Source organism: Convolutriloba macropyga, chromosome 7 (genome assembly GCF_964194025.1).
Source record: "Convolutriloba macropyga chromosome 7, txConMacr16.3, whole genome shotgun sequence".
Classification (NCBI taxonomy): Eukaryota; Metazoa; Xenacoelomorpha; order Acoela; family Convolutidae; genus Convolutriloba; species Convolutriloba macropyga.
The window spans coordinates 1,916,511-1,943,448 of NC_134474.1; the positions used below are offsets into that span (position 1 = coordinate 1,916,511).

The 26,938-nt window shown below is 34.8% G+C and overlaps 1 protein-coding gene across 1 annotated transcript; it reads left to right on the forward strand.

The window, feature by feature from the left end:
- Window positions 1-1,968: 1,968 nt before the first annotated feature.
- Window positions 1,969-25,963, forward strand: LOC142342035 (uncharacterized). Its single transcript, XM_075393205.1, has 4 exons — window positions 1,969-3,464; window positions 14,001-14,235; window positions 24,560-24,722; window positions 25,467-25,963. Exons 1-4 carry the CDS (start codon window positions 3,274-3,276, stop codon window positions 25,679-25,681), a joined length of 804 nt encoding a protein of 267 aa, XP_075249320.1. The 5' UTR covers window positions 1,969-3,273; the 3' UTR covers window positions 25,682-25,963.
- The last annotated feature ends 975 nt before the right edge of the window (window positions 25,964-26,938 follow it).

The window sequence follows — 26,938 nt, forward strand, 5'->3', positions numbered from 1 at the left end:
TCCTTTTTCATCCGAATTTACTCACTTTTTGTTCAGGAAAAGAGTCTGAATTGAATATTTTTCACGCCTTCGCAGTAAATTCAGGATAATTCACGAGCTCAAGTGGAAGCTAATAACAAAAATCAATATTCCCAGTAGCGTAGGTGGTATATTACACTTTACTTTGCCCCCCCCCCCCCCAGCTCAAAAAATAATCGCGACGCCTGTTTCATAATTTTCCACGCATTATTTTAGTTATTGCTTCTGTACTTTATAACCTGCTCAAAAATGTCGTCGTTCTAATTAACCAAATTTCTAGTACAAATAAATTAAGTGATAAAGATTTCAAGAGATTAAATATTTTCCTCTAAACTTAAACTGAGGTAATTTTGACGCATATTTGCTGTAAACATTAACTCTATTTGGCCCAACTCGTTTTCAGCTATCACACGCACAAAAAATAATACCCCCCCCAAAAAAAAAAAATCGCCAGCACACGTGCTCTCAATAGCTTCCTCCGCGGTTTGGTGAAGGCCAAAATTAAAAACAAAAAAACATTAACAAAATATTTTTTTTCGGGTAGGAATAAAGTTAGTTAATTGAGCATCATATAGCAGAAAAGTATGTCAATAATTATGGATTGCTGGCCAAATTAAAAGTCGCAAATGGCGTCGGTTTAATGAACAGCGATCAATTTTGTGTTTCTCAATTTTCCGTCTGTGCCTTCCGGAAATAATCGAACTTTTCTTCCTTTCGTTAAAAAGTATGAAAACTGAGTCTGCAAGAACAGTCGCGTTCGCCATCAACTGTTTGCCTATTTAGCCTAAATTTGTGAGTTTATTAAGGCAGAAAACATTTCCTCAAAACTCAATCGAACGATTCAAGTCCTAGTTTGATGAAATAAAAATGTCACATAATTCGTTGTGTTGAAGCTATTAATTATCATCAAGTTTTAACCAAGCTAGACTTATAACTCTTGTAGGCGACATTCAAACTATATTTTAAACCCTAATTCTGTCTTATGAATTATGAAAGTCAAACTACGTCATAGAAATTTTGTCTACAACGGATCAAAAATCTAATGCAAACTTAATTCATGTTTTATTAAAAAAAATATTCGCAACCATTTTTTCTAACATAATATTAATAATATTATTGATAATTATACATTATAGATAATATTCCATATCTATCGTCCCATAAATTAATTTTTATCTTTTCACTTCAAGATGGTGCAGTTTGGCCATCAAATTTTCATGCTTGGTTAGTGTAAAAAAAAACTGGTGGTCAAACTCAATGCCGCATTTTTTTCGTCTAATAAGGTTTTCGACTATGCAAGATAGCTAAATTTGAATTTCCTTGCTCTCGTCTGAAAAAATAGTAATGAGAAAACTCAAAGCTTGAAAGTCTTTTTTTCCTAGTTGAGTTTGGTATTTTTCCCATTTTAACCACTTTTTATCTCCCTTTTATTAAAAATAAAAGCCCCATTTTAATAGGCCACGGTAATAAAGTCTGTTTAGCATTTGCACTCCGTGAATTTTAACCCGCGTTTTGCGTCTTTTGGTTTTTGGGTATGAAAAAAGGGCGTATAATTGAGAGATGGGTATGCTTGTTTGGAGAAAGAAGGGCGAAAGAGTTGGGGCCCGGGCGAGGAGGGAGGGAGGGAGGGAAGGAGGGAGGGAGGGAGGGAGGGAGGGGGGGGGGGGTTTAATTGAGGGTATGGGTAGCGAATGTTTGTCATTTTGAGGAAAAGGCAGGGATGAGTGTAAAAGATGTTTTTAAGGAGTATTTTTCACATTTTTCACTTTGGCGGGCGCTTTAATCTGGTTTTACGCTGTTTTGAGGGTACAGGAAAAAAGTGATATATTAAAGGGGACTGTGTTTTACCCCCTCAAAAAGCGTTCTTCTAAAGCAGACTTGTGTCATTTAACACCGAAAGTACATTAAAATATCGTTTCTATTTCCTGACCGACGTTAGATGTTGTACTTTTTTGCTATTTTCTTCCTTGTGTCTTATGAAGTGCGGGGTGGTGGTCCCAGGGAAATACAAGTATTATAATCAGCGTGGGGAGGAAATTATACTAAAACGACATTTTTGTGCCAACACGGCAACACTTTTTAGGCCATGTTTTACGCTTGAAGCAGTTATAATCTCAAAACCGACAACATTAAAAAAGTTTAGCTGCTTTTTTCAAATTGGTGGGCTGCAAAAATTTTTTTTTACATTAATTAATTGCAACACTACACTTTAAGTAGTTTTCACAGTTTTGTAATTAGAAGTTCTGATCAGGAAGAAATTATAAAATATTTCCATATTGCTAAACTTTTAATCTCCGTTGCCTGTCAAAACAATCCATTTCTGATAACTGTTTAGTGTTTACTTTTTTACTTCTTAATAATTATGACGCCATTTTGCAACTAGAGGGCAATTAAGCAGCCTATAACCTCATTTTTAACAGGATACCGTTCTCATTTTGCCCACCAATTGTTGCTACCTGCTCAACATATAATACTCAATCGGGTAAAAAAGACCTGAGCAATAAGTGAAACAAAGAAAACCCATTTCCTCTTTTGTGGGTTTGAAATTCACCTTTGTTAAACTAACAAAGTTCATTTTTATTATTTTCCCGTTTCCTTATTACCTATCAAGCTCCAATTTTTCCTCGGCGTAAAATATTTCCATGAAACGTTTTGATGTATTGCTTGGGAACGATATTGAAAATGCGAGGTATATATTATTGATCAGAAATAATCAGACAGAAAAAATTCCATTTAAACTCATTTGTTTTAAGCACTGAAATTATTGCTTCAAATTGCTGTTAAAAGCCTCATTACATTAAATATCGCCTTCATTTTATTCTCTCGATAAAACCACGTGGTTTTCGATTAATATCTTCTGTTTTTTTTTTCAGTCTTGTCATTACCAATTTGCTTCAGCAGTTCAACTATTTGTTTACAATTTTTGTCTGTGTTTTTTTTCTCGTCAGCCTAGAGTCATTTCTGTTTTTAATGACATTTACAACCTTTCCAATAAGTAGATAGATTATTATAACTAGAAACATTAAATATTCTCAGTTTAGCTTTTCCTATAATTATTAATTGCTATTTTTCCTACAAGCTATAATCTATCCAGTTATTCGATGATGCCACGCAAGAAGTTTGTTAAGATATCTTGAAAAATTGAAGCAAATCTTTGACAAATTTGTTCCCCAAGAGATAAATTGCGTAACAATTTATTTATTTTACAGAAACAGACCATTCACACCACGAGAACCCAAAGCTTGAAACTTTGAAATGGCTGAGAAGCCAAATCACAATAGCCAAATTTGTGATTTGACAAACAATGATTTTCCTGATCAACAAAATAGCGATAGTGACAAAATTCCAACAACTGCTGATAACTCATCAGAAGTTGATATGGTGCAAAAAGAGCTGAAGAGAGGAAACATCAAGATTCTCTGCAGAGGCAGATTACACACGTCAAGGTATGGACAGAATCCCGTACTTTACCTCCAGAGCAGATCAGAACTGGAACAGACTAAATTCAGGGAAACTCTCAGAGCTAGATCAGAGTCCGATCGGATCACTTTTTACAATTGACAGAGTAGCCCCAGAGTAGAAGTATGTGGTTACTCTTGGCAGAAGAGCTCCCAGGTCGAGGTGGCCAGACCAAAGTGACCTCTGATCGGACCATCTTTGAGCGCACACATGTTCTCGGTGCGCTCGAATTACATGGTCTGGAGAAGACTTGGGGCGCACTTTTGTCTGGACAATGGTCTTGATCTTGTCTGATCAGAGGTCACGTCGGTCTGGGACGGTCTGACCAGAGGCAATTTTGAGCGCAAACTAGTCTGATCAGAGGCCGATTCGTGCGCACACTGGTCTGATCAGAGGCCGATTCGAGCAAAATTTTTTTTCAATTTTTTTTGTTTTTGTTTTGCTGACTGAGGCTGTCTCTTCCAAGAGTCTACAATACAGACGCATTCTGGTCAGAGACCCACCGAGAGCCTGATGGGTTGATCAGAAACACGAGGCCCAGCTGATAGCAACTGCCGGTCCCCTTTTGAAAAGCTTGGGATTAAGCTGTAGATCAAGACATTACTATGTAAAACTGTCTAAGTTCATCTATTAAGTCAAAAACATGAATTATTGGCATACTCAACAAATTGTTTTTCCGGCACTTCTTTTAATTGGCAATACTTTTAATATAGGTTTTTCCTTAGTTGAATATTTTTTTGAAAACATCAATTTTCATGAAATGAATATATAACAATATTGAGAGATTTTTTCATGTTCAGATCCTTTCTCTGATCAGATTATTTTGAACGCACTTTAGTCTGATCAGCGGCAATTTCGAGCGCACTTCAGTCTGATCAGAGGCGACTTCGTTCGCACTTCAGTCTGATCAGAGGCGATTTCGAGCGCACTTCAGTCTGATCAGAGGTGGATCCGAGCGCACACTTATCTGATCAGGGTGTGACATTCGAGCGCACAATAGTCTGATCAGAGGGAGTTTTCGAGCGCACTCTAAGCGCACACTCTAGAGCGCACTCTAGTCTGAACAGAGGTCAAACCAGTCTGGCGCGGTCTGATCAGAGGTCAGTTTTGTCTGGGATTGTCTGATCAGAGGCCATTTCGGTCTGGACCTCATCCTGGGCTCCCAGAGTAGCCCTATTCTGGGCTATCCTTGACAGAGTTGGGCCCAGAGCAGGCCTACTCTTGTACAACTCTTGCCAGAGTTGTCCCAGAGTAGGCCTACTCTGGGACAACTCTTGACAGAGCTGGCTCAGAGCAGGCCTACTCTGGGACAACTCTCGGCAGTGCTGGCTCAGAGCAAGCTTACTCTGGGACAACTCTTGACAGAGCTGGCTCAGGGATGTTGGATCTGCTAAGAGGCAACAAAAAAGCAACATTCTGATCAGAGGTACATCTAGTGTCTGATGGATTTGATCAGAACCAAAAGGGTCCAGCTGAAAAAAATGCTGGTCCACTTAAGAAGGAAAATTTGATTAAAATGACTAATATTATGGAAAGCTATCTAAGCTCATCCCTTGAGTCAGAAACATGCACTAACGGTATACTAAATTTTCTTTAAATCAGCGGTTGGTTTTTTTTTCATTTGCAATAATTTTAGAATTGTCTTTTCTTCAGATAAATTTAATAATTCAATCATCATTTTATATGAAATAAATATATTATAGCAAAATATTTTGGTTTATTCTGTGATTAACTCTGTCAAGACAGACTCCAGAGTAGACCTACTCTGGGTTTCTACTCTGTCAATGCAATTTCCAGAATGGACTTACTCTGTGTTCTACTCTGTTAAGACAAGACCCAGAGAGTAGAGGTATCGTACTATGAAGAGCTCTTTTTCAGCTCTGATAGCGCTCCTAACGCTGGAATTATCCTGCTCCAGTTCTGATCTACACTAGAGATTCGGTACGGGATCTCAATGCGATGGGATCTCTACTTAGATTTTAGATCTGTTGCGCTAGATTGTGGAAAGTTCAGAAAAGGCATTTTAGAGTATATATTTTACAATTCATAATGTTTTTATTATTATATCATCTATTTAAATCCATTGTTTACTAGTACAAGTCAATCAGTTTTCTCGTTCATTGACACCAAAAATCTGACAATGCTGTCTTGTTTTTTCACGCCTATTCTTTTAGCCCCCGATATTTTAATCCCAATTTTTTTAACCCCTAAGTGATTTTACCCCTCATTAATTTAACGCCTATATTGTTTCACCCCAATTTTAAGCTTCCTATAAATAAGGATAATTAGGCCTCAGTCAATTCGTTTTAGTCCCATTAGCAGGGATTAAAATTAGGGTGGAATGATAGAGGTGTGAGTATATTTTACACATCACAATCATTTCACCAGAGCTTCCATCTTCAAACTCATTGATCATAATTGTCAAGGACATAGAATTACCGACTCAATAGTTTAAAGCAAAACTATTAAAATGAATGAATTAATTATCATATCTAGCACCTAATGGGAAAATTAAAACCAATTAAAAAGTGGATGGAACTCTAGAACATCTCTTGTTGCATTGGATTTTGAAACCAGCAAAATAACTCCCGACTTTGAGTTTACTATTTCTTCCGAAAAAAACTGTTTTCCATAAAGTCATGAGTTTTATGTTAAGATTTATCAGTGCCTGGATTTGCTCAAATTTTCAAAGCTACAGGTGCCGCGTTTCCGCTTTTACACAAGATGGCCAACTTATTCCTGTAAACAGTGAGCACAGCCATAATGCATCAATTGGAAAGCTGGCCACACGAAAAGTTTTAAAAGATATCAAAGCATTGAGTAAAGACTTAAAGCCAGCAGTAGCCGTAGCTTCCGCAATTTTACCGGTAACTGACGTCCTCTGTACCCATTATCAATGCCTTCCAAAAACCCAGCAGCTTCAATGCTATTGGGCTGCTAATTCCATTTAACCAGGAATTTTGCAAGGAAAACTGGAGCATGTTGACTAAAATAGCTGGTGTCCAAAAATCAAGAAGCGGCCCTGGCATTTTAAAGGATCCTTGCTCTAGATTTTAAAAAATTGAGGAACTAGAAAATTCTTTTGAATAATTGTGGAAGAAATAACTAATCAACAGCATTTAGATAGCTTAGATATTGAGAAATTAGACAAGATTTATTTATAATTCCAATCATTTTATATTAAGTGTCTAATAATTAACCGCCCTCCTATGTTCTCCCAAAAATTTGGAATAAAAAACGCAGTCATTGAGGGAATCACAAGAACAACTAATGCTGTTGAAGCTTGCATTATTGGATAAAAACCCTGTTCACCGGATCCCACCCCGGAGTTTGGAAACTTTTGGCTAACTTGCATAAAAACGCTGCGTTGCAAAAGCTAAACTTTTTGAATGTCTCATCCAAGTAAAAGTACCGAAAGAAGAAGAGGTAAGAGAGCTTAAAAGGAAAAGTGCGGAACTTGATAGAGATTTAAAAGGATGAAGCTGATATTCAATTTTTCAGGGTCATTGCCAGTTTGACTTAGTTGTGTATTTAAAACATCATCGGGTTTGTGTTTTCGTGTTAATTTAAATTTGAAATCCATCTGAATTTTTATGATTTGGCAACATCCTTGCTTCCTCACGGAGTTAAGAAGCCTCATATCGTGACACACAACAGAATTTGATCCCGGAAGTTAAGCCTATGATGGGAACCCTAATTGGCAACAGAGTTTTTCAACATTTAGATATGGAACATGCACAGCGTAGCTGCTAGCAAAAACATCAATCTGGTTTTCTTTGAAAATTTTGTTAAACACACGGTTAAATGTCTGCAAAATTCAGTTTTGAAATGCTAATTTATGTCTGCTCAGAAACGTTTTAAAATTTTAGCTGATGTTTTATCTTAGGATTTAAAAAATTAGATAGGTATTTAAATTTAGCTTAAAACCTTTCATTTGAAATATACCGGTTCTTTCATCTTCTAGACAGGGACAGTTTTGAATTTTTTTGGTTCAAATCAAACTGCAACATAAAAGAGGTGAGATATTGTTTTGAAAAGCAGTTTTGTCTATATTCTTTGATTTCAAACAAACGCAAGCTGATGCAAGTTTTGTGCTATTTAAGTCCTTTGAGTTTTAGTTTTGCTAACTGTTCCTTTGGTCGCCGAAATAGATATAAACTTTATGTGTTAAACTTTTTCCAGGATGAACAAATTGCGGGGTTAGATGATTGAGGGGTGATTATGTACGGGCTTAAAGAATAGGGGTTAAATAAATCAGGGTGAAAAAAACAGAACCCTAACAACTCCTTTTATGTCTGTACTGAAAAATATGTTGGGGGAATTAAACAAGTTAGAATATACCATATAGTCCAATAGTTTGATACCAAAATGTATTCAATTCATGGCTTTTTATAGATTGATGGGGTCATATTTGAATATAATTTGAAACCAAACATCCGATCCAGAAAAAAAACAAGCCTGCTTTCTCTTTCTCTCACTCAATCAGTCGTCTGTGTGACAACAGAGCCCACTCCAGCACTCGGCTTTCATCTTCTCTCGAAAAATATCCGGCGGCATCAATTTATCGAAAAAGCCTCCAAAATAAAAGATAGAGAGGAAATGCCCATTTAATAAGTCTGATAGGTTAGAAGTTCACGGACACTGTCCCGTTGAATAACACTGGTCAAACATTTCAATCAACTGAATTTCAAAAACACTTAGAGCTGAAAATATGCAAAATTTAGCTCGTACTTATAGTAGTTTTCTATGCAAAAAAAATACAGAAAAGAATTCTTAGATCAGCTAAAAAATGTTCCTGTAAACAGTGAGCACAGCCATAATGCATCGATTGGAAAGCGGGCCACACGAAAAGTTTTAAAAGATATCAAAGCATTGAGTGAAGACTTAAAGCCAGCAGTAGCCGTAGCTTCCGCGATTTTACCGGTAACTGACGTCCTCTGGACCCATTATCAATGCCTTCCAAAAACCCAGCAGCTTCAATGCTATTGGGCTGCTAATTCCATTTAACCAGGAATTTTGTAAGGAAAACTGGAGCATGTTGACTAAAAAAGCTGGTGTCCGAAAATCAAGAAGCGGCCCTGGCATTTTAAAGGATCCTTGCTCTAGATTTCAAAAAATTGAGGAACTAGAAAACTCTTTTGAATAATTGTGAAAGAAATAACTAATCAACAGCATTTAGATAGCTTAGATATTGAGAAATTAGACAAGATTTATTTATAATTCCAATCATTTTATATTAAGTGTCTAATAATTAACCGCCCTCCTATGTTCTCCCAAAAATTTGGAATAAAAAACGCAGTCATTGAGGGAATCACAAGAACAACTAATGCTGTTGAAGCTTGCATTATTGGATAAAAACCCTGTTCACCGGATCCCACCCCGGAGTTTGGAAACTTTTGGCTAACTTGCATAAAAACGCTGCGTTGCAAAAGCTAAACTTTTTGAATGTCTCATCCAAGTAAAAGTACCGAAAGAAGAAGAGGTAAGAGAGCTTAAAAGGAAAAGTGCGGAACTTGATAGAGATTTAAAAGGATGAAGCTGATATTCAATTTTTCAGGGTCATTGCCAGTTTGACTTAGTTGTGTATTTAAAACATCATCCTGTTTGTGTTTTCGTGTTAATTTAAATTTGAAATCCATCTGAATTTTTATGATTTGGCGACATCCTTGCTTCCTCACGGAGTTAAGAAGCCTCATATCGTGACACACAAGGGAATTTGATCCCGGAAGTTAAGCCTATGATGGAAACCCTAATTGGGAACAGAGTTTTTCAACATTTAGATATGGAACATGCACAGCGTAGCTGCTAGCAAAAACATCAATCTGGTTTTCTTTGAAAATTTTGTTAAACACACGGTTAAATTTCTGCAAAATTCAGTTTTCAAATGCTAATTTATGTCTGCTCAGAAACGTTTTAAAATTTTAGCTCATGTTTTATCTTAGGATTTAAAAAATTAGATAGGTATTTAAATTTAGCTTAAAAGCTTTCATTTGAAAAGTACCGGTTCTTTCATCTTCTAGACAGGGACAGTTTTGAATTTTTTTTGGTTCAAATCAAACTGCAACATAAAAGAGGTGAGATATTGTTTTGAAAAGCAGTTTTGTCTATATTCTTTGATTTCAAACAAACGCAAGCTGTTGCAAGTTTTGTGCTATTTAAGTCCTTTGAGTTTTAGTTTTGCTAACTGTTCATTTGGTCGCCGAAATAGATATAAACTTTATGTGTTAAACTTTTTCCGGGATGAACAAATTGCGGGGTTAGATGATTGAGGGGTGATTATGTACGGGCTTAAAGAATAGGGGTTAAATAAATCAGGGTGAAAAAATAGAACCATAACAACTCCTTTTATGTCTGTACTGAAAAATATGTTGGGGGAATTAAACAAGTTAGATAGAATATACCATATAGTCCAATAGTTTGATACCAAAATGTATTCAGTTCATGGCTTTTTAGAGATTGATGGGGTCATATTTGAATATAATTTGAAACCAAACATCCGATCCAGAAAAAAAAACAAGCTTGCTTTCTCTTTCTCTCACTCAATCAGTCGTCTGTGTGACAACAAAACCCACTCCAGCACTCTGCTTTCATCTTCTCTTCAAAGAGAAGATGAAAGCCGAATGCTGGAGTGGGTTTTGTTTGAGTTTTAGTTTTGCTAACTGTTCATTTGGTCGCCGAAATAGATATAAACTTTATGTGTTAAACTTTTTCCGGGATGAACAAATTGCGGGGTTAGATGATTGAGGGGTGATTATGTACGGGCTTAAAGAATAGGGGTTAAATAAATCAGGCTGAAAAAATAGAACCCTAACAACTCCTTTTATGTCTGTACTGAAAAATATGTTGGGGGAATTAAACAAGTTAGATAGAATATACCATATAGTCCAATAGTTTGATACCAAAATGTATTCAATTCATGGCTTTTTATAGATTGATGGGGTCATATTTGAATATAATTTGAAACCAAGCATCCGATCCAGAAAAAAAACAAGCTCGCTTTCTCTTTCTCTCACTCAATCAGTCGTCTCTGTGACAACAAAACCCACTCCAGCACTCGGCTTTCATCTTCTCTCGAAAAATATCCGGCGGCATCAATTTATCGAGAAAACCTCCAAAATAAAAGATAGAAAGGAAATGCCCATTTAATAAGTCTGGTAGGTTAGAAGTTCACGGACACTGTCCTGTTGAATAACACTGGTCAAACATTTCAATCAACTGAATTTCAAAAACATTTAGATCTGAAAATATGCAAAATTTAGCTCGTACTTATAGTAGTTTTCTATGCAAAAAAAAACAGAAAATATTTTTAGATCAGCTAAAAAATGTTACTGGATTGACATGTCATCAGTGTTAGTTCCAAATCCCGGAGGTGATATTCTATGTTCATCAACATTTCATGAGAACCAAAATTGGCCTTGTTACAATCGAGTTCATTAGTTGGAGTTCGGCGGATGTTGGAATCAAGTGTCTATGGGTGGTAGATTTCGATTGATAGGTCAATAAGATAATGATAGCTTCAGATCGAAATTAGAATCGAGTTTAGTTTTGTGGCCATTACGTATCGACATAGCAGAAATTTTCAACAGGAATACTTTTCTTTGTTTTTTTGAAACTTCAATAAACATAACTTCTAAGAATTTTGATGTTCCTTTGATAACAACACGTCCTTCCTCTTTTTTTAGGCAAATTATTTAGTATCGGTTCTCCAAATGTGTCGGGTTGTTTGCTACTTTCTATTGTTGTGCTTGGAGGATCTGATAATTCCGGTTGTTGCTGCTCTTCGTCTTAATGTAACGATCTGCTCTTCGTCTTAATGTAACGATCTGCTCATCGTCTTAATATAACGATCCCACATCTGTATTCTAAACTCGTGGTTCTGATTGAGTTATGGTCTTCTCCTCTGGTGGTTCCATTTTAATTTTGTCTCGTCTGGTGTTGCAAATTGCTTTTCGCTCACTAGGATAGTGCGCGTTGAGTTTTCGGGCTGTATGAAAGATGTTCAAGCCCTTCCTGATGATAAAAATTGAAGGAACTGTCTTCGTCTTTTCGTTGGCCATGAGTAGAATGAGTTCGCACACGTCGAAATCTGCTATTGCTGGTAGTCTCACTATACCCAGAAGTAGTTCAACCGAAAATTTTCCCCTCATCTTTGAAGTTTTTCGATGTGTCATATTCGATGCTCCAAATGACAAAATAAGATTGGGATTCCACGCTTGAAGCGCACGCTTCGTTGTGTGAACTGCTCTTTCAGCTAGTCCATAAGCTCTTGGATGATAGACAGGTGATTCCATTTTCTTTATTCGCAGTGATTCATACCACAGTGTAAGGTCAACACCTACAATTTCAGGACCATTATCAGACACTAAAGTTTTTGGTTTTCCGAATCTTGCAAAGATTTGACTAATATATACTTTGACTGTTTCTGATATTCTAATTCCGCTGAGAAAGCTTCTACCCAGCCTGAACCTGCGTCGACAAAAACTGAGATTCTGCCTTGGTCCTTATCATAACCCCAGTTCATGTGGATACGTACACAAACGTCGGCTTCTGGCCACATAGAGACTCTTTTTCTAGGCTTCGCCAGTTGATTTAAAAAATGTTGATTGTCCTGGGTGATTTCATTACACCATACTCCCATTCTGACTGATGCCTCAGTTGCATTCTTCTCAAGATGCGTGTCATGCGTTCTTGCCAAAACCAAGTGCCATAGTTTGGATCAAATGAAAAGAACATCACCTCTGAAGATGAATCCATTGTGTAAAGTCAGTGCATCTTTCTGTTGTTCGAATTTTTTTACCGCTTCTGAAAATTGTTTCCAATTGCCGCTTTTGAATCGTTTCATTATGTCCTGGACGAGTATATTTGTTCCAAGCTCAGTTTTGATTTCGGCTTGGGTCACAAAATCACTCTGAGCGAAGTAGATGTTGATGTTTTTGATTGCACAGCACACTCGATCGTTGTCGGAATTTTTTCGTCAATTTTTACTCTGCTGAAAACATCATTGTGGGGTATCTTCTCTCTTGGTATAAAGTTCAATTTAAAGTCGAAACCCATTGCAGCTATTGCCCATGTTGGGATTCTAGCTGATGCAGTTTTTGGGATCCCCTCGTCTGGTGCAACGAGATCTTTGTGTGGCATGTGGTCTGTCTGAGGGTAAATCGTCTTCCAAGAAGAAATTTTTCAATGTGGCCGCAAAGACAATTGGCAATGCTTTTCACTCTCTATGTTTGCGTAGTTTCGCACCAATGGAGTCAATTTTCTCGAGACATATATTACTGGATGTCCTCCTTAAGAAAGAACCCCGCCAATTGCCTTTTCAGAGGCCTCAGTAGTTCCGACAACTTTTTTTGCAAAATTCAAGGCTGTACCAGTGGGTAAGCACATAATTTGTTTTTATATCTTCAAATTGTTTGTTGCATTTTTCTCCTTGAGAAGTTGCTATTTCTCATGTCATTCAGTGGTAGCACTTTTGTTGCAAAATATCATTCTTCCGTGAAAATTTGCTAGCGCAACAAACGATTTGAATTGTTTGTTTTTAGTTGGTGCTTTTGCATTTTTGTTTTTTCAACAAACTAACGCTAATGAGTGGTTTTGAATTAGAATTTTTTTAATTATTGGTAAAAATTTTCCTCAAGTAGTCGATTTTTGACTGCAATTTCAGTCCCTTTTTCAGACCAATTCAGCGTGTTTTGAAGGCACTTCTTTGAAATATGTGTATGGGCTTACAGACACAGGGGAGGGGAGACGCATAATTTCAAAAATTTCAATTTTTCCACTTTCTTTTTATAAATTTGTTTAAAAAAGCGGTAGAAAGTAGAAAAATATAAATTTTTGAATTATGTCTCCTCTCCCTGTGCCTGTAAGCCCATTCACACATTACTCTTCTTACATAAGTCTGCCCGTCAAAGTTGTTACCTATGACTTGAAGAAGTGGCTATTGAATGAAAAAGTGGTTTCTCATGAATCTGTTGGTATTTTTCTTTAGACCCATGTTCGAGACTCAGCTTGAGCTGTTGGAGGCATTACAGGAGGTTGTGCAGAGATGTTCAAAAAGCATTGAAATGTGCAGGTTTTTCAAAAATCGACTGAAAATATTATATTAACGCGCTGAAGAGTTCTGAAGACTCTGTACGAACCTCATTAAAATTTCAGCGCACTTCCTAATTAACAATTTTGAGCTTTGAATTTTTCGAGATTATAGCGCTTTTCCTACATAAATATTGCAAAAATCATCGAGGAGTTTGTCAGAAAGAGGTTTCACTCGGAGAAAATGAGCAACTTCCCTCTTAGCTAATCAGAAATCACAGTTCATAGGTCACAATGACCCCTGATCACCATCTCATACCAAGGTGACCTCTGATCAGTCAGTCATTAGCTGCCACCTGTGATCAGACCTTCGTGCCGTGGAACAGTTTTCTAGGCTATCCCATGCAAGCATATCGTGCTTCGTTTGTTCCGAATATAAACTGATCAGATGTCAGTTGGGACTGTGAAATCGACTAGGGCAACTAAATGTTTTCCAGGTCAACAGATTCCGAAGGAGAATCGGGCAAATCCTCAAAGTCAGTATCGTCATCTTCATCCAATTTGAGGACGGGTGCTAGGTTCCACAACAGAGACAGCATCAAGGTCACCCGGAAGAGGTTCACCCACTCTGCCCACTGTTCCTATGACTCACCCTCGGATACTATTCCAGGGGGACCCGATTACTCTCCACAGTCCTACTCTGCGGCCCATTCTCAGAGCCAGTCACCCAAGGTAAATATTTCAGATTATCTATAATAGTTGATGTGTCCCCTTCAATCTTGTCTTGAGAACGCGAGTATTATTTTGATTGTAATCATTTAAGTTTGAATCCGTCGAAAACAGAATTCATTGCATTGTGTTGGAAAAACGAGACGAACAGCTGACAATATTTTGCCAACAATTAGTTTTAAAACTAAAAAAATGGAAAAATCACTTACGCGAAAACTTACGATAGGTTACCACTTTTAATGAGTAATAAGTTAATTCCCAAAAACGTTAAAAAAATAACACAACCCCAATTTAAATGTTTTTTCAAGAACTTCACAGATAATTATGTCTTCGATAATAGAACTATTTTTGATTTGCTTTACTAGGATGTCACCCAAAATCAATTTAGTTATTCTGGGATCCCCGCTTGATGAGTGGAACAACTCTTCGGTGATCCTTCCAGTTGTTAAATCTGAAGTTATTGTAAATTTATAATTTACTGTTACTTTTATACAACAGCTGGTATATAAATAAATATTTAGTAAATAAAAGAAAGAAGTTTGTAATGCAGGAGTCACACGTTAAAGCTTACTCTGAAAAACTGCAAAATTTACAACAGAGAAAAAGTTAAATATCTCGGAATTGTCCTAGATTCAACGCTATCAATGCAACATGGGTTCAAAAACCTTCTCAGAAAAATGACTTTTAGCATAAAATTGCAAAATGCAATCAGTCCATTGTACCCGACTAACGCCAAATTTCTAATTTTGAATGCAATAGTCATCAGTCATATTCTTTACTCTTCTATACTGTTAAGTGGAGTTACAAAAATTTTAATTATGTCATCATAGAAACAATTGGGCTCGGCAGTCAAAACATTCTTGCTAAAAAAATTGATTTGAATCTCAAGAACCTACACTACATCATGAAAATACGAAGCCTACAACAGATTAGACTACCCAACTTAAAAATTGAGCCAAGTTAAACGAAAAAAGTGTCCTTCACAATCCAGTTGTCTGACTTTTGATAACAGTGTTTTCAAAATTGGAGTTTTATTACGGAACAGTAACAAAAAAACTGCCAACTTTGATCTCAAAAAATATAAACCTTATTCAAAACAAATTTAACCGGGAGATCCTCGACAAGCTATGGATGGTAATTTGAACGGGGCTGAAATTAAAATCAAAACATAATTCGTATTACTTTCATTTTAAGTCTTCAAAGATAATTTTGGCTCACTCTCGTATTTTTTATTACACTTCCCCATTTGAATGTAATTTCGCATTTATCTGGAGAATGAACGTGTTTTTTTACGACTAACCTAGTCCAATTCCGACGGCCATCTTTTTAGATCTCACAAGATGCTGCATAATCCCACCTGATAGCCGTATTAGAATAGAGTATGGCAACAGTGGTGATATAAAAAGAACATGAACAAACTTTTGGCATATGTTAGCTATCTGTTCTTTTCGCATCGCGATTTGATTAAAACATCTATGGAAGCAATGAAAAGTTTCATGAACTATTGTGATTTTTTCATCGACCACTTGAGTCAAATTCCTGATAATTTTTAAATTCATACGCTATGTTTATGATTCTGCTAACATTCTGCAAACAATATTTATTGGCAAAACGCACCAAAAACGGTGAATTTACAGCACCTGTTTCTCTCATGTATTAGTTTATAAATTGTTCAATACTTTTTAAAATCAAAACCCAAATAACTAACCAACGTTTTGGTAAACTTTGTGGACGGCCAAAAATATGTTACAACATCAAATAGCTAAGAAACGAGCAAGTTGAGAAAATTTTGTTAAAAAAACTCTATGACTCTGCGCTGCTTGAATTTTCCAGCAGAATTCATCAACACAAGCAAACTTCCTTCTTTAACAAAAAAATCGACGGAAGACATAGTTTCTAGTTGCATTTAGATATCATGACCACCAAACTCAATCGTTGTTAGCTAATGCCAATTTTAAATAGACGACTGCGCTCACGTGCCGAGAACAGAACCCATTGCTCTAAAATGATCTCAAAGGTTGCCTTTGTCAATAAAAATTGGTAATTAAATAAAATTAAATATGATCTAAAGTTTTGCTATATTTTACTCTCTTCATTGGAAAAATTGGCAGAGGGTTAGTGGTTTCTGGCTGCCACTAATATTTGCGTTGTTTTTTTCTTGGCGTTGATTTTTGCGAAGAAACATGTTGAACAACTATTTTTTTGAAAAAATTAGACGTTTCAAGCTGAAATAGTTTGATTTGAGTTCTTGTCAGGTGACGTAGAATTAAACCCAGGCCACCTCTCATTTACACGCAATTTACCACCTTAATGAAAAAATACAACGATCAAGTAAAGTTTTTACATCAAAATTGTCAAAGCGTGCTTGGACAAAGGTTGCTCCTTAAGAATTTTCTATCTGACCTAGGTGACAATTGTGTTTCGGGCTTCTCAGAAACGTGGTTGAAATCAGTTAACGATATTCCTTTTTGGTCGAAGCACTCAGAAAACTTAGTTTACTTCAGATGCGACTGACGTACTGATCTTCAAGAGAAAAATAAAGGCGGTGGTATTCTTTTGTTCGTTCCGAAAAAATTTCATCCAAAAACACGAAATGATCTAGAGACAATGTTAAAAGACCATTTTGAAAGTGTTTGGGTAGAGTGTAAAATAAATAAAAAGCCCGCGTTGATAAACTTGGCTTACTGTCCAAAAAAACAACTAATAAATTTGTTTTTGAAAGAGCTAGCCCTGGGTTTAGATAGAGCAGCGACTGAAAAAAAAATTTTTTTCTACTAGGTGAATACAACATTAATTACTTTTATTGCAATGAAAGAAATCTCCTAGAAACTCTGATCTTGCCGTACGGTTTACTGAATTCAAATAAAACTTGAGCAACAAGAGAAACACCAAGAACGAAGTCGCTAATAGTCTATGTTATATGCGAAATATTTTTTAGTTCCCAGACACTAGACTCGATTCTAAAAAGTGATCACTTAGCCACGCTTACTTTAATTGGTGAAACCGTTAAAAATAAAAAAGAAGTTATCAAAAAATTGTGTTTGATAAAACAAACTACTCTAAAAATGCTTTTTCCCTAGATGTTGGAAAGATAAAATGGAGATCATTTTATTTATCAGAAAATCCTGAAATCATGTATAAAAACTTTTGCTCGTCATTGGAAACGGTAATTAAAAAGCATGCTCCACAAAAGACCGTCTTCGTACGCTATGACAAGCCTAAATTAACGCTACATCAACAATGGATATCAAAAAACACAGTAAAAATTTTGCAAAGACATCAAATAATAACAACAAAAATGTTTTGAAACAGGAAAATGAAAAGCTTCTGCTAGATGTGTTTCAAAACTTAAAAAGTGCAAGAGAAAGGTGGAATTTTATCAACGAAATCAAAAACTGTGAAAAAACACAGACAGAAATACCAAAACTCAAAAACAGTTTTGGAACGGTTCTGACCAATGGAAATAATATTGCCAATCTTCTCAACTATAAATTTTCAGCGTTAGGTGAACATTTTGGTAAAAAAGAACAGTATCAGTTTTTGTAACAATCCGGCACGCCACAGTAACTAATTTATATTCAGGTATACGACAACCAAGGAGATATTTGATATACTCAACAATTTAAATGTTAAAAAACCGCTGGGTCCATCACTCATTCCAGCTTGGGCTTTAAAAGATGCAAGAGAACACATAGCTGAACCTCTCTGTTTTTTGTTTAACCAATTCTTAACTGAACAACGCTTCACTGACCACCTTAAGCGTGCCCACGTGTTGCCTTTCTTCAAAAAAGATGATCCTGAAGATCCAATAAATTATCGACCAATTTCGCTTACTGGAGCTCTAGCTAAAATTTTTGAAATCCTTCTCCGAGATCAAATATTAGCTTATTTAGAGAAGAATAAGTTGCTTGCAACAACACAGTTTGGATACAGAAAAAAAGTATCAACTACAGATGCTCTTTTATATTGCACTGAAAAAATCAGATATGATCTCAATAAAAAAGACATCGTCACAGGAGCTTTTTTAGACCTATCTAAAGCTTTTGATTCGATATCACATCCTACTCTTCTGCACAAAACTAAAATTTTAGGTTTTAGTGCACAAGCAAATACAATTCTAAAATCTTATCTAGAAAACCGTGTGCAAAAAGTCAAATTCTCGAAGTATAAATCAAATTGGATAGCACTTAACCGTGGAGTACCACAAGGTACTGTGCTAGGCCCACTGCTTTTCAACATATATGTAAATGATATGAAAGATGATACTGATGCGAATTCTAATATAATCCATTACGCTGATGAAACTTTTATCTTTTGCAGTGGAAAAAAAATTATGAATCAAAGTTACATCTTGAAAAAAATATTGCTAAACTCATTCACTTTTTCAGGAAAAATGAGTTAAATGTAAATGAAAGCAAAACCGAATTAATTATTTTTGGAGCCCCTAAAAGAAACAAAATCAAAGAAATAGTTGTTATCGGATGTACAGTTCTCGAGAAAAATGTTGTGAAATACTTGGGAGTTCATATTGACTGTAATCTTTCTTTCGATGAAGAAATCAAAAATGTACTAAGAAAAATGGCTGTTGGCATAAAGGTCATTTACTCCATCAAAAATATATTTCCTGAAAAACTAGATCTGCTTTACTGAGCGCTCTTGATTTAAGTCATCTGCATTAACCAATTGTTCTGTTCTCAGGTCTTATAAAATCACTTCGAGTTACTCTAAATAAAATTCGAGTTACTCTAATTGAACTGGATGAACAATTGAATAAAGACATGTTTCAATAGATCCAAATTTGACAGGACCGCTGATCTCAAGATCAAACACAAAATCTTACCAGTAGAATACCTCATAAAGTATCGGGTTATTATATATTTTATAAAGCTTCTAAAAGCAGATCTACCAGCTTTCGATGAACTCAAGTTAGCCACCCTAAGTGCTAAAATGACTGACCGTACAAACAAGCTGTCATTTGGAGCAAACCAAAAAACAAATATAATGCAAAACTGTTTTTCAAAAAAGGCAATTGACTGGTATAACGATTTGCCTCTCACCTTGAGGCGGAATATCCCTAAAAAGCGGGCTCTCAAAACTACAATAAAAAATCATTTCTGGAATGAGTTTCTAAAAGACCCAACGGTTTCTGAATTTATTTCTAATCTCAAATCTTTCAAGTTCAATCTTAATTTGATTTAGTTTTAGGGCGTCTTTTAGTCTTCCATGAAATGTTAATTGGAGGAATAGCATTTTTAAAAATATTCTCTTTTCTCGAAAATGTTAATTGTAGAATTAGCATTTTTAAAAATTTTTCTCAATTATAATTCATCTCTCTTAATTTGTCGATATTTTAGCACATTGTAAATTTAATACAATTTTAAACTTTCACAATATGTGACGTTTGTTTCATTTATACTTCTTAACACTACATTGCCTTTAAACCATGTTCTGTATTTTATAGTTTATACTCAAAGGAATTAACAATGTTTTTCTTTTTTTTTGAGAATTTTGATTTGAAAGTATCAATATGCATGTAGTTTTTTAACGTATCGTATTAGTACACACTACTTTTAACTGTTTAAAAGGCAAACATTGGTTCTATTTATTCAATCTTTTGTAACAACGATCCGTGCAGAATTTTTCAATAAGCCAAAATCCTGATTTGGCGTCTTTTTGACGATAACTCCTTAAGACCTAAATTACGCACCGAATTTTTTTTAAATAACTGTGATATAATAATGCCATTCTGAAAAATGTCTTCTGAATCCGTTGTTACTAATTCATTGGAACTTAAGGATTCATTATCAATAAGGTTTTTCGACATTTCTATCAAGTGGCATGTTGTTGAATCTCATGGCGGACAGCAGTGAAAAGTATGGATATTTGTACCAGATGACTGTCAAGTAATCTTGTCTGCCTGTAATCATAGATGGAATCTTTAGTTTTGCTGGACGGTTAACTCTTCTTTTTTAATCCGACAACTTTAATCTGAATTAGCAATGAAGCTGTTTTTGTTCTTTCTCTGTATATATTTTTCATTTCCTGATACCTGTATATTTACGGAAACCATATTTGGGTACCAAATTTGGTCCTACTGATTTATGAGAAAAGAATAAGTGAAAACAACAAAATTACAGAAACGGTTCTAAAATAAAAGCAACTTACAAGAAACATGACTAACATAATTGTTCCGACCCCTCTTGAGGGGGGGGAAGAACTATATACTCAAATGGGTTTTTTTGTTCAGTCAATTTTGGCCGATCGATATATTCATCGTAGAGAGTTGACACTGGTATCATTAGAAAGCTTGTCCACCGTAGAATATGGGATTGAAAATTTTTTTGATTTTCGTTTTTGACAGGGAGATATCGAGGTTTAAACTTTCGAGAAAATAGAGTGAATTCCGTTGATTTCATTCACCTTTTTTCGGAATATTTGGCTAAAAATTCGCCTATTTTGTTAAAATTTATTCAAATTTTTCATGAAAATGTTGTTGATTTTACGTTTAAAGACAAAATGTATTGTCGGCTATTTAATAAAATTGAATATGATCTAAAGTTTTGCTATATTTTACTCTCTTCATTGGAAAAATTGGCAGAGTCGTTTCTGGCTGCCACTAATTTCGCAAATTTTGATGAAAATGTTGTTGATTTTAAGTTTAAATGTATTGTCGGCTATTTTCATTGAATTTTTTTTTTGTCACAAATTCCGGCTAAATATTTCACAAAATTCATCAAAAACAGCACGAAATAGGTTTCTTTAGTCCACTCTGATTAAATTCGCAGGAACTGCACACACAAACACCACTAACACAATCTTTGTAGATTGAAAAAGGGGATAATTCCACTTCAACTTCCGTTGAGAGTGCTCTGTAAATAAAACTTTGTCGTCTTTTGCTAACTTTATTCGTTGATTATCAAAAACGCAGCATTTATTTTTGATTTTTTAACAAACAAAATATCTGTAACAATGACATTCCAAAAGTTAAATTTTCCTAATGAACAATAAGCATTAGCAGTATAGTTCTGTACCAATCTTGGACCATTACAATCCAAAAAGAATTCGGATTGTCGTCAGTCGGTTTTCTATAAAAAAAATTAGATCTTTTTTTATATTAATTAAGTAACAGAACATTTCAAATCAAAGCTCATATTGGCTTCCTAATTAGCTCGAAATTAATTTATCAAGTTGATTGCTTGAAACCTAATAGTCGTTTCCACTTTTAAACTATTTGATTTTTAAAGAAAAAATGTCTTATTGAACTTTGCCTCCATTTTTTTCTTAATTTGGTCAACTTGTAGATTAGTGTCAGCAATCAAAGAGCGTACCTTCTTTCTGATGAATTCAAATTTAGTCTTTATTGCGGTTTTACGCCTTAAGTTTTGGTGTTCTGGCTTTGATACTACTAGATTTCATAAATTTTTTTTTGATTTTTAGGTATTTTCTCATTTTTCATGTTTTCTAGTTTTGTTAAATTATCACATTATTGTCAATTCATATATAACATTTTTGCATTCAAGATAACGCACAATTGATAATATTTAAATCCTTAACGATATAGATTGTGGTTCTTTACTGCTTCGACAGTCCTTTCCGAAGAATTTATTTGAATTTTTTAATTTTGTCTTTAGCTGTCGTTTTTACTTTGTCTTTAACTGTCGGTTTTACTTTGTCTTTCTAGTCATATTTAATTTCCTGTACAATGACCCGGTTTGATTGGATTTTCCTTGAAGAGCAGATGAGCCGATGATCTGATATTAGAAGATAGATAATGGCTTTCATGACTTTGAAAACAATTGTTTTCCAAAATGAAAAAAAAAAACATTTCAACTTCGCAATTTTGTTCGTTTTATTGTCTGTGTGTTACCTGGTCTCGTTAATTAAAGTTTAAAGATGACATTATTTATGTCAAGAGAAGGTGTAGAAATGGATTGGTGTCACAAAATTTAATGTTTTTAAAGAATTCCTCATGACTTTACTGGCTTCGAAACGGCTTTTTCACAAAAAAAAAGTCAATTAATTTTTGATTTTTGTCATATTTGAGGCTCTTTTTGTAGACGTAAGACTTGTTCTGTGTAATGGCAGGTCTCGACGGCTTCCTTTGGAAGAAAAAACGAACCTATTCAATTTTTTCATTTTGTAATCAATGACTTTCATATCTTTGGAAATAAATTTTTTTTCGATAAAAACAAGTATTACATAATCTTTTTTTTCTCTTTGGTCCAAATTGTTACCTAGTTTCATTAAAGAGAATTCACATAATACAATTCAAGGGAAGGTGTCCAAAGGGATTGGTGTCACAAAATCTAATGTTTTAAGAGAATTCGTTATGACTTTACTGTCTTCCACACGGGTTCTTCACAAAAAAAGTAAATGAATTTTTAATTTTTGTCATATTCGACGTTCTTTTTGTAGACGTAAAACATATTTTGGATAATTGCAGGTCTCAAGGGCTTCCTTTGCAAGAATGCACGAACCTATTCAAATTTTTCATTTTGTAGTTAATGGCTCTTATTTCTTTGGAAATAAGTTTTTTTCGAAAAAAAATATTACATAATTTTGCATTTTTTTCTTTTCTGTCTAATTGTTGCTTATTTTCATTAATGAGCGGCCACATAGTAAAATATCGTTGCTCGATGAAGGTGCAATCGAGCATATTTTGGGGGCCATAGTTTGGCTTTACGGCTCCCAAAGCATTTTCTGGCAAGTTTTAATTGATTTTTAGTCTGTTGACTAATTGTTGTTCTTTTTGTAACTGCATAAAAATTTGAATACCAACAGTTCTTAATTCCCTTCTATAAAAACATTGGTTATTGTAGACCTATGGGATATTTGTTGATTCCTAATGGTTTTCATTACTTTGAATTTAATTGTTTTTTTTAATTTCAGCGAATTTTCTAACTTTAAGGTTTCTGTTCTTTTTTGTCTAATTGTTACCAAACTTAATTATGAACTGTTGAATAATCATTTTTTTTTCTGGTGGTTAACAAGTTGTTTTGTCTATTATCAGTTTTATCTGACGCTATTTTGACTTTGTTATTAAGTTTTGTTTTTTTAAAACGGACATAAATTTTTTGATGTAATTAATGTTTGTTTCTGTTGTTTGATTTTGCCGTTAGTCTTCGCTCGCTTTCTTAATATCACCATATCTCATCAACCTAATTCTTCATTTCTTTCCACTGAGTTATTTGCTTTGGATGCTATCATTTCGTTCATACACCAGTTTCTTTTTTGAAAAATACTTGAATTTTTTGTGTTTTTCCATCTGTTCCTCATTTGCTAGACAATTATGCCAAAATTGTGGATGAGCGGGGTCGGAACCTTATGTGCGATTGCACATTACAGAGCCGCCTTGTATTATTATTACTGAAAAAATGGAACGATAATTCAATCAGGTCAAAATTTTGGATAACATTTTTATTTTCAAAAAGGCAATTTTGCTAATGCATTTCAAACACAAATAATGACAGTGTGAAATATATAACATAATTGTTGTTCTTAGATTTTTCAGAAAGATGCGCCGGCTATCTGGAAATGATCAGAGCTAGATCAAATTTAAGAAAGTTGCATACGTTTTTTGACTCGAGTCGACTCGAGTTTTTTGAAAAAAACTGGTGACAACAGATGATTCTTGATATTTCTTTTAGTAGTGAAATTCTAGAGGCAGAAAGCTTCAAACTGATATTACACGTGACAGCCGGGGATGCCCTCATAAAAGTCAAAAAATATCTAAAAGAACGTTCGGCTAGCATAAATTTCTCACATTTTTTCGAAAATGAGGGAAGAATAAATTCTGTATTAGTAGCCTAAATGCGAGCAAAAGATGAATATTTTTTATTGGACCGTAGAAGAAAAAATCATATTTTCGAGCGAAAGCTAAGGACATTCATTTTAGATCCAGCCAAAGTCGAGGACAACGTCCGAAATCAAGCAAAAGTCTATTCATACGCTTTTCATATCTGTTGAACGCTATCTTTTCATGCTCATTAATAGTCGAGGAAAATCTTTTTATAAGTCAAACTCCAGACTAGGGTTTTGCGTCAACCATTGCTAGAATCGCTGACCTTGTAATTTATGTAAAGAAGTATCCCACACCTCGAATTTTATAAGTTCGACCGCCGACAATAATCTTGAAATATCTTGAGAGAAAAAAGGTCATTTCCAATAATTTAAATAAACAATGTTCTTGCAAGAGTCTTGTACGATTTAGCAGCCCCTTTTAGACAACTTGCGAGAACTTTACAAGATTGACTTCTGTTTTTAACAGGGGCGTTTTTTCATAAATTCGAAATCTCAATTAGTGTAAAGTAATGTTTTCTTTTGTCAGATGAGTGGAGTTGGAGCTGGAATGGGAGAAGGAGGGGGTAGGATGAATTTCAGAGGAGTGGGGAGACCTACTAAACTCAAATCAATGTCAGACGACAGTGTTATGGAGTCCCTTCTATGCCAGAAGACTGCCGACTCATGTGTCCTAATAGAACAGAATCAAGGTCAGTCAAAACAGAGAGAGAGAGAGAGAGAAACTCCTTAGAAAATGATTTCAGGATGTCAAATTTTTAGCAAAAAATGGCCAAAAGTGACAAAAAATGATCAATTTTTACCATTTTTCATAATTAATGAACGTTTTTAGCGACCGTGCTTGATGTTTTTCCGACAAACTCAAATCAAGACAGCTTTTCAAGTGGAATTATATGTATATCCAATTATATGCATCAAATTTCTTATTAATGGTTAGCAAATCGCACTAAACTCAATCCACTGTCAATTGGCAATTTTAATCACGGTTTTTGATCTTTTGTAAAAATGGTGATCAGAAATGGTAATTTGCTGCTTTTTTTAAACGAACGAAAGCAGTCATACAGTTTAGATTAACATTAAAGATATTTGACAGATGTGACGATTTTATTTGTTTGTTGGTGCGAATATTACGATAAAAGTAAATTAAGTGTATTAAATCTCGATGTGTGTTTTTAAGGGCAATATAGGATTGAGGAATTTAAAAGTCAATCAGAATTTTTCTAGAAATTCAAATTCAGACTTGAAAACGGGTTTCGCAGTGATGCACTAAGATATAATAAAGTGGAAAATTCCCAAAATTCTGATTTCGGCGTTGCCTAAAAATTAGAGTGAGAACTGCATGCGCTTTGCTATAGCCGCATAAATACTTCCAAAATGTAACTTCTAAAATGAACCAGCGTTTTTGCAATAAATTGTTGATGTAATTCTTATTTCAGAAGCCACACTTGTTCAAAAACCATTTGATCCGCAGAAAGAGCCAAAAAAGAGCATCCTAAAGAAAAAATCTGACTTGAAAGAAGACGCGGAGAAAATTGTGACCGAATTGAGAAAAAACGAACAAAGTGAACAACAGGGGTCACGTGACAACATCTCGCTATCAGTTGAAGAAAACAGTGACGTCATAACAGGAACAGATGAAAACGAAGCTTGACATCAGTTTGAAAAATAACCTTTGATGTTCTACTAATTATCAATTAATTTAATTTCTGAATAACTCCTGTAAGTAGTTGCCAAATCGAAAAAAGAGTAAAATATAGAGAAATTTTAACTTGCTAAATTAACGTCTTTTAGTAAATTGTTGTTAGGAATACACGATCGATTTATGAGTTTTGTGTAATTAATAACGATAACTTTATTAAATAGTTGTAGATTGAGTTTGTTTTAGTTTGGTTATACAAATCTAAGAAGTCAAATTGACAGTTTCAGATGTTGACGTGTTATCATTGAAGAGCTAAATAGGTGAAAACACTCAATACTCTCAGATATGGCAGTAGAGAATCCCGCCATGCAGTCGCGAACTCACATCTCCGCTTGATCTTTCCATCATATTGTCCAAAAAAAAACTGTCGATGAACTTTCAAGGCAGTCGTTTCTTCGGCTGAAACTGTTACCAACAACTGTCACGTGGTCTGGCAACTACCGAAATTTCGGTCTTTTCTGAGGCATAATTTTTAGAGCTATTTAGATCTCTAAGTGACGAAGTACAATGGAAAGTTGATCGAAAGAACGGTAGGAGGAAAAATTGCAAGATCTTTCATTAAATTACATGCCTATTTTTTGATGGCCCGAGCGGAACGTTGCTTAATATCGCCATGTTCAAAGAATCTGAAAAAAATACAGCTTTTGCTATGTCTTACACCAGCTTTTCTATTACGTCTATTTGTATCTCACTGCTGTTGCAAAAATTTCGGCATGTCTATCTTTACAGGCTCTTTCTCATCAAAAATTGTAATCTAGAACGTTGCTGAAACCTTAATTTCAAGTATTAGATAGGAAAATAAATACGGAAAGAGAATTTTGAAGATACTTGCTTAAGATTTAATGATAGTAATATTCAACATCGACTAGGGTAAATTCTGTACTTGTTCAAATGATTTCAATGTTTTAGTCATCAAGTATTTTCATAAACGAATAATATGTGATTTGAATAACTATATAATTGAGCGGAGATGCAAGCCCTTATAGTAACTGTTGATAAATCTTTCAGTTCGAAAAAAAAATCCACTCTAAAATATTAGTGTTACCAGAACCGAAAGATAAGAAACAAAAATATATCCCTCATTGTAATGATGCAAAAAATGGCATATGAGTAAATTTTGTATAAGAAACAGAAAAATAAGAAACGAAACCAAACAGAGAAGAGGATCCATTATGTCTTGTTGAGGTAAAACTACCAGAAAACCAATCA